Source organism: Psilocybe cubensis, chromosome 6, assembly GCF_017499595.1.
Source record: "Psilocybe cubensis strain MGC-MH-2018 chromosome 6, whole genome shotgun sequence".
Taxonomy (NCBI): Eukaryota; Fungi; Basidiomycota; class Agaricomycetes; order Agaricales; family Agrocybaceae; genus Psilocybe; species Psilocybe cubensis.
The window spans coordinates 1,406,940-1,420,689 of NC_063004.1; the positions used below are offsets into that span (position 1 = coordinate 1,406,940).

Genomic DNA, 13,750 nt, shown 5'->3' on the forward strand with positions numbered 1-13,750 from the left:
AGGATATAACATGTTGTGGATCACCAAAGCATTGAATATGAAAGCATATCGTAAGCATGCGCCTCTAACAAGGGCAATGAGCATGTTGTCAGCGATATGGAGGTGTGCGTGGTATTGGCAGGCCAGACCAAGAGATTGGATGGCACGATCATATTTTTCCAGCGATGCGGTCTTCGATCAGTTGCGCGACGGCGGCACCATCTACAGGAATAAAATTCCCTTGGAATCCCTCTGGGTAATCAACGTCGGGTTTATCAGGGTATGTTCGGTACCTATAAGGATAATAAAATGAGGAATTGAGCCTACAGAGTGGGGAAACAGGGCAAGACTAGATTACGCACCTATCTTTCCAGAAAGCAAAATGGCGCATTCCCAGGGCGCGGGATGTCCAATAATAATCATGAGCAAATCCTCCTGGGTAGAAGATCTCTATGACAGTCGAAAAACGGTTCGGATCCATGAAGACAAGATGGGTTAGACCATTGCCATGCACACCCAGCATAATCTACACAGAAAATGAGCATTGAATGACAAGCACATAAAATGTCGCGACAACATACTGTAGTGCGAGCAGCAGCCTGCACCTGCTCGTCCTTCGTCATATGTTCGGCGATAAGTTCGTTGAACTCCCAAGCCAAAGGCACTGATTCATCTCCTGTCGCAGTTTTCTGCCCATGCAAACCATCCTTCGCCGTTAGAAAATCGCTGCGTTCTTTGTTTTTCCTCGCAACAAGCTCCTGAATTGCTTTAACCATACGCTCATGGTCCTCCTTGATCAACTTGCGATTCCTGGCTGACTGACGACTTATATAACTGATGACAATCTTCTCTGGCAGCGGCAAAAGGTTCTGGTGTGATGCGCCTACATCTACTATATCCGCCGGTTGAATATTGGCATCCATACCCCTAACTTCTGCTTCTTCTGACAGGAAAGGAATCATTGCCAATGGCTTCTGCGTGCCGTCGACCTCCTTTACCAGTGCTGAGTTTCCAGACGTTAACTTTGCGACTCCCTCTTTCGCACCGGCAAAGCGCCAAACAGCCTCACGCAACGGCGCCCACCATCCGCCAACATGTAGACCTCTTAGTCTGACCTTCTTGCGCATGAAGTCCCATGCCTCGGACGCAGTGCGCTGAGTATTGGAGCCGCACATCCAACCGCGGTGGGAAGCACTACGATCAACGAGAAGGACTATTGGAAAATGCCATGCGCGCCCAGGCTCTCCTGGTTCTGTTGCCGTGGCTGTGATGCGGTCGTTCCAGTCTTCGATGTGCTCGACGATGAGAGAAGGAAGTGCCGCCCTGAGAAAGTATGAGTTGAAGCCTGGGCTATCGCGCCATCCATCAGCATCGCTGTGGGCGAAAATGGCGCGGTGCATTGGCGGCACAGGTGGGTGTGTTGTGGAAAAGTGAACGCTACTCAGGGAGTCGGGTTCGTCCATTTCTGTCGGGGTGATAGGGGGAGAGAAAGCACCATGCCAAAAAGCTTGTGCTCCAAAGAAGAGCTCGGCAACAAAGTGGTAGTAGTGTCGCAGGAATTGCCTTGGATCGTTGAAAAGAAGCTGTATACAGAAGACGTGAAGTCAACGTCAGTATCTATGAATATAACGTGTGCGGATGTATTGATGGAGAAACAGGATTTGCATAAGAAATTAAAGGCAAGATGCCACGTTTCGGAATGAGAAATCGGACATAAAACGTACTGTGTTGCCTTCAACTGTCCATACCCGATTCAAATGTTGCCCTTTCTTGTTTGACGTCGCTAAAACCCATCGCCTGTTGGCCTCTTCTGGTGATATGATTGCCATGTTGTCGTCTGTGGGTTCCCTCATTGCAATATTTTCTGGTGTGTTCTCAGCTTCCAGTCCTGTGCTCGTCATCATGCGGATTTCGGGAAAGCTCTTGCGAGCATCATCGTCTGCCACGATATATAGCGTCCCGTTTGACATGTACAAATTTCGGAAAAGTGTCCATCCAGGAGCATGAGCAAGTAGCTCTGTAGAGGGAAGTTCATCGAAAGGCAAAACTGGGGTGGACACCCTCGTCGTAGGGGTAGGTAAGGCAGTCACCACCACCGTTTCCGTCTTCGTTCGCAATTTCGTGCGGGTCTGGTGCCGGAAAGCCGTGACTGTGGCCTTGGGGACATTATCCTGGACATTGGTGTTGATGACAATAGACTGATCGTTGACGCTTGACGGTTGGCCAAAAAGAACTGACCAGACGTGCATAGAGGAAGCGCCGATCAGCAGGAGAAGCGCATCGCGACGGGAAAGCGAGCCATTGCGGAATAGCATCCTGAGGAACGCGACGGCCTCAAAGGAAGGTAGAATGGGCGGGAAGGAAAGGGTTTATCACTATCAAGAGGCAGAAAGCTTGGTGAACGGCAAACGGAGGTGGCGGTTGGGTAACGCTGAAGGATCAACTGACTAGAATGAATAAAATAGTATGTGATGCCCGAAGGCCTAATTATAGTGTTATATGTAGAGTTGAAAAACAAAGAGAAAAGGAGAAAGTGGACACAGGACAAGCTAGGACAAGGTGTAACAATGAACAGAACAATTTTCGGGGTTTATAGTATTGCCATATTAAGACCTATTTCAAACTTTATGTTTGTCTTAACCAAACGAGTTCTATCTCCTGAACACATCAACTTACAATCCTCAGCAAGACATTACTGTCCTTATATATACCGTTGTTATTATACTCTCTGGTATCTTCACAAGAAAATGAAACATCTTTCCATCCTACCATACAGGCAAAAGTTGCTTTCGAACAATGATATACAAATTGTTCAAATGTGCAACAAGATTCAAGGCGGCCAGACTCTGCATTAACGCTCTTCCAAGACTATGGTGCGTTTTTTGAATCAAAGCCTTTCGATATATTCGCATTGTTGTATCGTATACATAACCCATTAAGACGATTCCAAAATGAGTCTCTCGAAGTCGGGGGAACGGACGTTGAATTCACAATCAAACTTGCATTTGCGCCTGTGACGACGACGAAGCACCCAATTCAGTTCAGGTTTTCTTGACGTCAACACGGGAAAACTCACACAAGCAACGCGGACTCTTCGTAGTCGTTATTAATTTCGACTTCGTTGCCGTTTTCGTCCTTGGCTTTGTCAATGGTAAAGCAGGCAAGAACAGACGCGATTTGTAGCCACAACTGTATGATCGTGGGTTTATCGATACCATTTCATTGATTTATCTATAACTTACTGAAGAGCTGGCGATCGCTTTACCAACACATATCCTGCAAAGAGGCCAATTCAACAATATCTCTGTAATCTCTATTGAAGGTGAGCTTACCTGCGTCCAAAACCATACGCCAGAACCCTATCGTCATTATTTAGCTTGCCGTTTTCGTCGAAAAATCTTTCAGGTTTGAATGCGAATGGTTCTGGATAAACGTCTTCATCATGTGTCATAGCCCTTGAGAGATGATGCTGCATCAGTTTCTGAACAGTCAAGCGTAGTATTGCCATACCAAATATTGGGGAAAACAGTGGTGCCTGAGTAAAGAGTCAGTCAATGACAAAAAACTGGCATATTTTTCATTGAGTTTGGTACCTTCAGGAATAAAGTATCCCTTGAATGTGTCATCGGTAGTGACAGAGTGCGGTACACTGATGGGAATAGGAGGTTTGAAGCGCAAGACTTCCCGATAGATGGCCTCAATGTAAGGCAGAGACTTGCGGTCCGCCAATGTCGGAAGTCTTTTTGTTCCCAGTACGCGATCTAATTCGGCCTGCGCTTTTTTCTGAATTTCCGGATTGAGAACCATTTGGTGGAAGAAGGTCCCAGATGCGGATATCGTCTGTAGACTGTGATTAGTCTAGCCTTACTGATAGAGTGTAGCTCTTTTGACATACAGTATCCGAAGCCGCTTTAAGTGGGTACATATGTTCATCCTTAGACCTCCGTGATATCACGATAATACACTCACCACCATAGACTGTATAGGCAACATTCTTGATTATAAACTCCTCTTCGTCAGATCCACCACCGGCATACTTTTTCTCATAAAAATCAGTGACTAGAGACGACACAGCAGTTCCATCCGCCTGTAAAAGTGCCGGAATTCGCGATTTGCATCTGAAGGTTGGAAATCAAATCACTTACCAAGCTTTTCTTTACAAATTCCGTTGGGATTCTCACCACTTCGTTGGTTAACCTTTTCACTTCTTCGGCCGCATTTCGCGATATGGCTCCAGGGAACCATAGTGGGACATGACGAAGAAGAGGAAAAACATTGATGAGGCTACCGCCAGGCGCCATGAGGCGACCTCCAAGGATAGTAGCCGCTTCCGCGGTTTCAATGACTGGGTCGTGAGGAGATTTGATGTCATAACCATACATCATGGCCATTGTCAGACCGATGGAAAGGCTGGAGACAGGTTTGTGATTAGTAAATAGAAGGGTTGAGGAAATCGTTATTTACACGTTATTATGAGCATCGTAGTCTTTCGGCGTCTTGAGGAGGGCTTGAAGGAATTGATGAGTTTTAGTCATTTGTATCGATTCATATTTCAGAGATGCTTGGGGGTTGAAGTTTTGTTGGCAGATCCTCCGATGCTGTCTCCATTCATCGCCGTAGCTTAAGAGTGCTACATTATACTCCCATCCCATACTAAAAAAACAAGATGAGAATGACAAATTGTTGCCCAGATATATACTTACAGTTTGATGATTGGCATCTGAGGTCTGTCGGAATATATTTTTGCGCGCTGCTCGAGAAGTTCAATTGCATCCTCGCGTTTATTGAGGATTAGAAGGTGGTTTCCTAGAGCTTCCGCATGAAGAATGGGACCTATGAAGTAGTTCAGTCAGATATCAATATGCTGTAGCCAAAACACTGACTGTCATATTTTTTTCCCCAATCAGCGTATGTCTGCGCAAATTTGTTAGGAGGAATATCAAAAATATTCCCCAGCAAAGGCAGCGGTTTGGGGCCAGGAGGATAGGGTGACCTTTTGGCATTGAAAAGTAGTAGGCTTGCCAGCTTCTTCGCTGCCCATATAGCCAAAACGACGTAGATAACGGACGTGGAGATACTCATGATAACAGAAAAGGATCCAATGAGAGAAAATGTCCGGTCCTTCTTGGTTGTCCATGCTTTATACCTAACATATGGAACTTCTCACAGAAACAGCCCGCCCTGCACTGAATCTATCATATTTGGAAACCATCCTGCACACGCTGACAGTCGGAAGCCCAAGCGAAAGGCTCCCAGCCGATGAGAACAATAATTCCATTGAAATTCATCCATAGCGATTCCGAGGTTCGGACAAGAGAGTGTCCACGGAATTGGTTTCTTTACAGTACGGTTTGCCGCCGAAAAACGGGTGAAACTGACACAACACTGGGTATAGTACCATTGTCTGGAAAGCCTGCGCACCGTATTGTGTCAAAATGATTTGTCTGACTAAAACGTAAGACGGACGTTGAACGTAAGATAGATGTTGAGTATTATTTCAATAGTATCTGGAACGCTTACGCAGTCTTTCTGTATGTACTATGTCTTCGTCTTCAAGGGCTTCTCGGGTGTCGAATATTTCATGGTGAAGACTTGGATACTTGGGTAGTCAACAGGTAATAAAAAATGTCAGCCAGGTCCAGGAAAAATTAGTAAATATCATCCAGCACGAGTTCAGAAGAAAGGATGTAGATTAGATCCAGACCTGGCACTCCAACTCACGGGTCAAGAACGGTTCTCAGCCCTTTTGCACGTCCCAAATCCCGGCACATGATCACTTCTCATCGGCACGTGCAAGTTCATGAGAGTCGAGACGGGACTCATTGACTGAAACATAACTATTAGTCAATGACAGTAATTGCCATGGCGCTGTGCACCTTTACGCACCTTATTCTTTTAACTGTATCATTGACGGCTGGCCAATCAAACGACTTATCTCGAAGACTCGCACCTCCATTCAAACATTTATGCAATCAAAACCTACCATCCGAACTTGCCAAGAGTCTCTTTGCCGTGTAAAATTAGTATGAAAATATGACTGCCGCAGCCTGCTAGCAATACCCATTGCTTCTTTGATGTGGACCATCTTCGCCATGGCTATTTCTTGCTGACTTATGCTTCGCGTTGACTGCCTATTCCGCACATCTTCGGTGTTATGCATATATATTCAAAGAAATGTCGTCTGCAAATTGGTCCAAGCTATATGCCAGTGACCCTTCGACGGGCAACGACCTGACTCTGCCTGGTCAAGATCCCTCACAATTTTCGACAAAAAGAATGGGTTAAAAAGTAAACAGTCTGCGACTCAAGGATACAAATTAACCGACAAATACCCAGTTACTGTGAGCAAAAAGTATGCATCATTCGATATATATCATTGCTGGGGATACTACTATACCTTCTCTGTAGTGATACTTCAAGGTGACAAATGAACTTGCACCTATCCGGGCTCATATCAACGACAATCAACTTTTTCATCAGAAATTGACGGGACGCAATCTTTTTTGCGCCACGCATACCATCTGATCGTATGTCCTATTACAGCCCTTTTGGGAGTTTAGCAATTATACTTACTCCCTATGTGTGGGGTGGGGTACATAACAGTTCTACCGAAAGATCAGAAATTTTCCAAGAATGGAATACCGGCAATTGATACTTATCAAGCGGCATTGACTTTTGGATGTTTGCGGTACGGTCTGGTACGGTAAAATCATCCCAGGCACCCAGTAACCAACGTCTACACACTCCCACGAACCGTAAATCAGCTCATGGATGCATATTAAGGAGCGACGGGGTGAATCTAATAATTGAACATCTCGTCGAGGGATTCAAAAGGAAGTCACGCCGGATTAGACTTTATAGAGCTTGTCTCACCAGGGCTTCTCTTTGCAAACCGTAATGTCTGTTGCCGACCTACTGCCAATGTCCTTCCAGCAAGCGCAAGGGGGAGCTCTTATTCTCGCAATAGGCGCGTTTTGTTGGGCGTATCTACGAACTCGGCGCTCAAATCTTCCATATCCTCCTGGGCCTCCACCAAAGAACATCATAGCAGGGAACCTGACCGACCTTCCTCCAAAAAGGGCATGGGAGACCTACTCGAAATGGGCAGAACAATACAATAGTGAGTATCTTTTGCCAGTGGTTAATTGCGCTAACACACATCTCATTATTTCATTAGGTGATATAATTCACTTCCGGGTATTTGGACAACATATGGTTATCTTGCAAACCCTTGACCTCTCTCGAGAACTACTGGAAAAAAGGTCTACCGTGTATTCGGATAGACCATACAACGCTATGATCGATCTGTAGGGCATGCCACACGTAGTGTTCCATCTGATAACACTAACCTGTAATCTCTCAGCATGGAGTGGGATATTGCGGTGGGATTCAAGCCCTACGGTCCCGAATGGAGGCATCACAGAAAGCTGTTTCAGCAAGGTTTCAGGACAGGTACAACAACCCTCCGGTACAGGGCCATCCAGACCGATAAAGTGAACGACTTTCTTCGTGCTCTCCTCGACAATCCTAACAAATTCAGACAACACTGCAAAGCGTGAGCCTTATCTAGGGTCATGTTCGGGTTTCGTAAATTGACTTTTTTCAGGCTGTCGGCTGCCGTCATCATGCGCGTGATATATGGATACGACTCCGCCCCTGAGGAAGACTATTTCGTCGAACTTTCGGAAGCAGCGATGGTGAAAATGTGTGATTCGTGGGTCGCGCCCGGGGCTATGGTGGTGAACACTATCCCTATCCTTAGACACCTTCCCAGCTGGTTCCCCGGAGCCGCTTTCAAGAAATATGCTATTGAAGGTCAAGAATTGACGAGAAAGATCAGAGATGTCCCATTTGCGTTTGTTACGAAAAGCCTGGTAAGTATCACGCCTTTCTTTGCACGTAAACTAACAGTATGTGAACTATGAAATTACCAGGCCGAAGGAACAGCCAAACATTCAGTGGTTTCTGAGATGATTGCAAACAACGAAGAGCATGAAACCATTAAAGAAGTTGCTGCAACCGGATACGGAGGTCTGTCCTCTGTTGAAGAAGCTTATCTATCTAAAAGTCTTATAATTCATTGTTGACAGCTGGAGCCGATACGGTAAGCACTCTCCTTGGCTCGTCTCATTCTTGCGGAAAAATGATCACTTTATTTGTATTGTAGACTATGGCCACCCTAGCGTGGTTCTTTTATGCTATGATACTTCATCCTGAGGTTCAAAGGAAGGCCCACGAAGAGCTTGATAGGGTCATTGGAAATAAGCGGCTTCCGACTTATGATGACCGCGATTCTTTGCCATACATAGAAGCCGTGGTCAGAGAAGTTCTTCGTTGGAGGCCGATAGTTCCTTTAGGTTTACCTCATGCCACCTCTTTTGATGATATCTATAATGGCCACTTCATCCCCAAGGGTACGTACTGATATCACTATTAGTAGTACTTAATAATCATCTACAGCAGGCACCATTGTAATGGCTAACCTTTGGTGTGTTTCCTTTCATCCTTCTGCGATTGTCGATCTCATTTTAACGCTAACAGGGCCATTGCTTATGATAAGAATATCTATGAAAAGCCAGAGATTTTTAATCCGGACCGTTACTTTAACAAGGATGGCACATTAACTACGGAAGGTATCCATTCAGAAGTATGGTCTTTCGGATTTGGTAGACGGTTAGTACAAATCTCACTTGACGTTATTTTTTTTTTTCAATGCTGATGACTCCGTTTTCAGCATTTGCCCCGGTCGTCAGTTGGCACTTGACACGGTAAGGACAAGTTGATTTAATTCTCAGCTGGACGTTGACATTTATCCTTTTTTCCAAATTAGATCTGGCTGGCAGTAGCCACTGTTCTATCTACTTTTGATATTCTAAAAAAGAAAGACGCCAACGGGAACGTTATTCCTGTTGATGAAGATATTGAAGTCGCTGATGGACTTGTCAGGTGTGTCCTCAATTCAATTCGCACATTGTTTGCCACATCAATCTAATTTCTTCGTTCAAAGCCATGCTGCAGACTTCCAATGTGCAGTAACACCTAGATCAAATGTGGCCAGACAAGTCATCGTTGAATCTGTTGCGAAAGAATAGGCGCACTGACTACAACCGGGATGTATAATGTCCAACGATGGAAGAACATGCACGAATATACACAAGACTAACCTGCTGCATACCAGAGACCGCACTGTGTATAGAGTATCCTGCAAGATACTGTTGGTAAAAATTCTAGTAACTAGTATCAATGTAAGCCATAGTTGTTCGCAAATCAATCGTATCCGTTTTTGCCTGGAACGACACCAAATGCAGGTCCTCCCCGTCCAAACATTTTGCGTAAATCACTGGCCAATTCATGTGGTTGCTCGTGCGCCGCAAAGTGGCCCCCTTTTTGGTGGTCAGATTCAAAAACTAGGTTGGGTGCTTTGAGCCACCTGAGAGCGTTTGAATTTAATCAGATTAATGATATGCACATATTATGGCTTCAACGTACTTGCGAGGAAGGACAATGAGCTCTTTCGGGAAATAGGAGTGACCCATTGGGGTGGTTGTTGGCTGAGGGGTAATACCGGTAAGGAATGTTGGATTCGCATTAGAAACCTCGTAATATATTCGCACTGATGCTGCGGGCCCGGCGCGCGAAAACCAGTATATGGAAATCCAAGTTAACACTGGATATAACGCTCAACCTCAAGCTGGACAGGGAATATAGTTGGGAAAGTTCGTACCTTCATCATCCTCCCAGGGATAATTGTCAGTCCATGTAACCAACTTTTCGTATATCCATCCTAGCAGACCGACAGGAGAATCAGCCAAACTGTAGCCTAGGGTCTGTGGCTGAGTCGCCTGTTCATGGAAATATCCACTCGACTTCTGATGGTACCACTGTGATCTTTCGAGACCTTTCTTGTCAGCTGCAGTGAGTCCCGAGAATAATTGAGAAAGATAGGTTAAAGGATTGCGAATTGGATGAGGAGGCGGTGCTCTTGAAAAAAAAGTTCCAGCCCGTAAGATACTGAGACGATGTTATTTAGATTGTCTATACTTACAAAGCGATATTTGTATGCCATGCTTTGCAGTGCTTTTGACCATATAACTGAACCAACCGGCGAGTGATCTGTCAATGCATTGTACGTTAAAGCCGAGACGTATTTTGCGCAAAGTATTTGACCAACAAAAAAGCCCCAATCCCCTCCTTGAGTGACTGTCAATTTGAAAGGCAAAATAAACAATGGAACGTTGTTGATTACTTATGGCTGAACGAACCGTATTCGTTATACCCGAGAGCGAGCATCAACTTATTTCCAACCTAAAACCTATTGCGTCAAAATAATACAACTAACAGATGTCTGATAACGATACCTCTGCGAATTGGACAAGTTCGAAGCCTTTCTTCTTGGGGGCTTCGGAGAATCCATATCCTGGAAGACTAATAGCGACAACATGAAAACTGGGATGGTCTGAAGATCCTTCGGTAAGCAAAGGCAGCATCTTGCGTATCTCATAGAAGCTTCCAGGCCCTAAACAGTCATTCAATAAAATTGCAACAGGATAGCTAGTAGATTCCACTTACATCCGTGAACGAACAACAGGGGAATGGCATCCGTTACGGCACTTTTCTTATGGACGTAGTGGATGTTGAGTTTTCCGAAGCCGTCGACCTCAATATCTCGGGTAAATTGTGGTAATTCTTCATTGAGTTGTGCCTCGTGTTTTTTCCAGTCATAACCATCTTTCCATCGTGCGACCAGGCGCCGCATGTCAGCCAACGGGGGACCGTAGTCCCATCCAGCCCCATCTAATTCATCTGGGAAGACAGTGGCCTCCAGCTTTCGACGAAGTTGATCAATTCGTTCGTCCGAAACCGCAATTTTGAATGGTGCCTCTGTCATGGGAGATTCCAGGCGAATATCTTACCAGTACTACTTGTGGAGGCAGTGTATACAAGGAAGACCGGTGAGACTGGGTTTGGTTATTGAAAGTTCGACAACAGCTATTTGTATACGGTCAGAGAACACCTTGAATTTCTCTAATAGAAGCACAGAAATAGGTCTTTCGCTTCCCATCCCTAGGTACCGAAGGAAGAATTTTAATAAACTGTATAGGAACATTCATAAAGCACACACACACAATGAGAAAGCAAGCACATACCACACCGTTAGGTAAAAAGAAGATGCGATTTTTCGTAATATGTAATTGATATATGGTATTCTGAACAAGATGGTAGTCGGTGAACGTAAAACAATAAACTAGAATGATTTGGGCTTTGGTTAGATGACCTGTACAGTATAACGCAAGTATGAGCCAACTGAAAACAGCAACAGATGGTGAAAATGGGCGTAATTAGCATTGATTCGAAAAATGAACGGGCCGAAGCAGTGCAGTGTGTAAATCTGCCAAGGGAACGCGTGTTACAATTAGTTCTCGTTACCAAAACTAAAGTACATGACACGGCGAGGGGTTAATTTCCAGCTCTATGTGATTCCAAGGGGCCCTCCCCGGAGCTTACCGAGAAATCAACCCTACCCTTGAGGTCAAGGGAGTGGCTGTGTTGCTGGTGCAGCAGAGCCTGAAGCTTGAAGGCCTGACAAGTCACAAGCAAACTACTGCCGTTGCACATTGGTTCATGTAGACCTATGTGAATATATTGTAAGGCAATGAAGCATGCACTTTCTGTCGTCAATATTTGAGGTATAATCATTGGATTGTCGCTCAACACAGCCACTCCCTTGACCTCAAGGGTAGGGTTGATTTCTCAGTAAGCTCCGGGGAGGGCCCCTTGTGTGATTCTATTTGCTTGACAGCTAAACGAAGCAAATGTGGCCAAACAAATCTTCGGTGAATCAAGAATGGGTATTGTCCAACTATCGAGGAATGGGAACGAATGTATACTAGATTGATTCGTCGCATACCAGAGCTGCACTGTGGACCCAGAGTACATTTCTGTTGCTAGAATTCTGGTTAACAACCCGAGATTTCTCGCGAATTATGCATATCCGTTTTTCCCTGGTACGACTCCAAATGCAGGACCTCCTCGCCCAAACATTTTGCGCAAATCATTCGTCAACTCCTGCGGGCTCTCGTGCGACGCGAAGTGGCCACCCTTTTCGTGGTCAGATTCAAATACCAGATTGGGCGCTTTAAGCCACCTGAGAGTGTGTTTGCATATGATGAGTTTAATTATATGTGCATGATATGGTTGTAGCGTACTTGCGAGGAGGGATGACGAGCTCTTTAGGGAAATAGGAGTGACCCATCGGAATGGTTGTTGGCTGTGGCGTGTTACTGTAAAGGAAGCCTGGATATGCTTTTGAAACCTCATAGTATATTCGAATAGATGCTGCAGGTCCGGCGCGAGAAAACCAGTATATGGAAATCCATGTCAAGACTGAATATACTCATTAACCTCAAACCGGATATGAATAAAAACGAAACAGGCCATACCTTCATCGTCCTCCCAGGGGTAATTGTCGGTGCAAAAAACCAACTTCTCGTATATCCAACCGAGCAGGCCAACTGGAGAATCAGCCAAACTGTAACCCAAAGTCTGCGGCTGCGTAGACTGCTCATGGAAATATCCACTCAATTTCTCGTAGTACCACTGTGATCTTTCCAACCCTTTCTTTTCAGTTTCAGTATAAGCAGAGAATAGGTGAGACAGATAGGTCAAAGGATTGCGGGTTAGTGATGGAGGCGGTGCGCTTTATGGAGAGTTAGTGTATAGCAATGGCAAAGGTAATGTATCTAAACCATTTTACTCACAGAGGAAGATTGGTGTGCCATGCTTTACAGTGCTTAGGACCATACAGTTGTGCCAACCTACGAACTATCTATCAATTTACGCGTGTTGTTAGTATTATGGCATGACTCTAGCAGGATTTAAACCAACGAAAAAGCCCCAGTCTCCTCCTTGTGCAACTGGCATTGATTGACAGAGATGTGAGTCACAGCATAAAGTCGACAGTTCATTGTGTGATGCAACGAACCATATTCATTGTACCCAAGAGCCACCATCAATTTATTCCCAACCTTATGTTTTGGAGATATTATGTCAGATTATTTATATTGCAACGCGAGGTTTGAAAACAATACCTCTGCAAATTGGACGAGTTCAAAGCCTTTCTTTTTTGGAGCCTCAGAAAATCCAAATCCTGGAAGGCTGAAGGCGACAACATGGAAACTGGGATGATCTGGAGAGCTTTGGGTAAGCAACGATAGGATTTTGCGTACTTCATAGAAGCTTCCGGGCCCTAATATTTGATAAGAGTTAATACAGAATCAAAACAAGATGGCTCTTGAATTTTCACTCACACCCATGAACAAATAGCAGCGGAATGGCATTTGTTACTTCGCTTTTCTTATGGACGTAATGGATGTTGAGTTTTCCAAAGCCGTCGACCTCTATATCTCGGGTAAACTGGGGTAACTCTTCATTGAGTTGTGCTTCGTATTTTCTCCAATTATAACCGTCTTTCCATCGAGCAACAAGGCGTCGCATGTCGGCCAATGGGGCCCCATAGTCCCATCCAGCTTCATCTAACTCATCAGGGAAGACGGCATCCTCTAGCTTTCGACGTAGTTGGTCGACCTGGTCGTCTGAAACGGCAATTCTGAATGGTATCTCTGCCATGGGAGGTATCAGAAAGAGAATTTTTCTTCTAGGAAAACAGGCCAGTATATATCCAAGTTTCCGAAAAGGATGAGACTGGTGGGTATAAACGCTGGCATTGTGATTGTTCTAAAGCAACCGGTAACCTTCTTTCTTGAAAGCGATA

The 13,750-nt window shown here is 45.0% G+C and overlaps 5 protein-coding genes across 5 annotated transcripts; 1 reads left to right on the forward strand and 4 right to left on the reverse strand.

Moving 5' to 3' along the window:
• Positions 1–148: 148 nt before the first annotated feature.
• On the reverse strand, positions 149–2,294 carry JR316_0006929 (uncharacterized protein; the record flags this gene model as incomplete). Its single annotated transcript, XM_047892674.1, has 4 exons — positions 149–272; positions 342–505; positions 561–1,562; positions 1,704–2,294. 4 exons carry the CDS (start codon positions 2,292–2,294, stop codon positions 149–151), a joined length of 1,881 nt encoding a protein of 626 aa, XP_047747956.1.
• A 620-nt stretch (positions 2,295–2,914) lies between these two features.
• Positions 2,915–5,061, reverse strand: JR316_0006930 (Cytochrome P450 monooxygenase 98; the record flags this gene model as incomplete). Its single annotated transcript, XM_047892675.1, has 11 exons — positions 2,915–2,990; positions 3,056–3,168; positions 3,222–3,255; positions 3,312–3,434; positions 3,490–3,514; positions 3,573–3,819; positions 3,875–4,066; positions 4,125–4,389; positions 4,444–4,632; positions 4,683–4,812; positions 4,863–5,061. 11 exons carry the CDS (start codon positions 5,059–5,061, stop codon positions 2,915–2,917), a joined length of 1,593 nt encoding a protein of 530 aa, XP_047747957.1.
• A 1,815-nt stretch (positions 5,062–6,876) lies between these two features.
• JR316_0006931 (Cytochrome P450 monooxygenase 98) lies at positions 6,877–9,071 on the forward strand (the record flags this gene model as incomplete). The annotated part of the gene is made up of 12 exons (XM_047892676.1): positions 6,877–7,099; positions 7,157–7,286; positions 7,343–7,534; positions 7,586–7,853; positions 7,914–8,010; positions 8,070–8,083; positions 8,147–8,393; positions 8,443–8,467; positions 8,521–8,652; positions 8,714–8,747; positions 8,810–8,925; positions 8,987–9,071. 12 exons carry the CDS (start codon positions 6,877–6,879, stop codon positions 9,069–9,071), a joined length of 1,563 nt encoding a protein of 520 aa, XP_047747958.1.
• Positions 9,072–9,246: 175 nt separating this feature from the next.
• On the reverse strand, positions 9,247–10,867 carry JR316_0006932 (Putative epoxide hydrolase; the record flags this gene model as incomplete). Its single annotated transcript, XM_047892677.1, has 8 exons — positions 9,247–9,409; positions 9,469–9,646; positions 9,704–9,960; positions 10,025–10,092; positions 10,151–10,179; positions 10,242–10,284; positions 10,338–10,495; positions 10,549–10,867. The coding sequence occupies 8 exons, from the start codon at positions 10,865–10,867 to the stop codon at positions 9,247–9,249; spliced, it is 1,215 nt and encodes a 404-aa protein (XP_047747959.1).
• A 1,094-nt stretch (positions 10,868–11,961) lies between these two features.
• Positions 11,962–13,605, reverse strand: JR316_0006933 (Putative epoxide hydrolase; the record flags this gene model as incomplete). The annotated part of the gene is made up of 8 exons (XM_047892678.1): positions 11,962–12,124; positions 12,186–12,363; positions 12,420–12,676; positions 12,738–12,805; positions 12,865–12,893; positions 12,962–13,004; positions 13,068–13,225; positions 13,287–13,605. The coding sequence occupies 8 exons, from the start codon at positions 13,603–13,605 to the stop codon at positions 11,962–11,964; spliced, it is 1,215 nt and encodes a 404-aa protein (XP_047747960.1).
• Between the last annotated feature and the right edge of the window lie 145 nt (positions 13,606–13,750).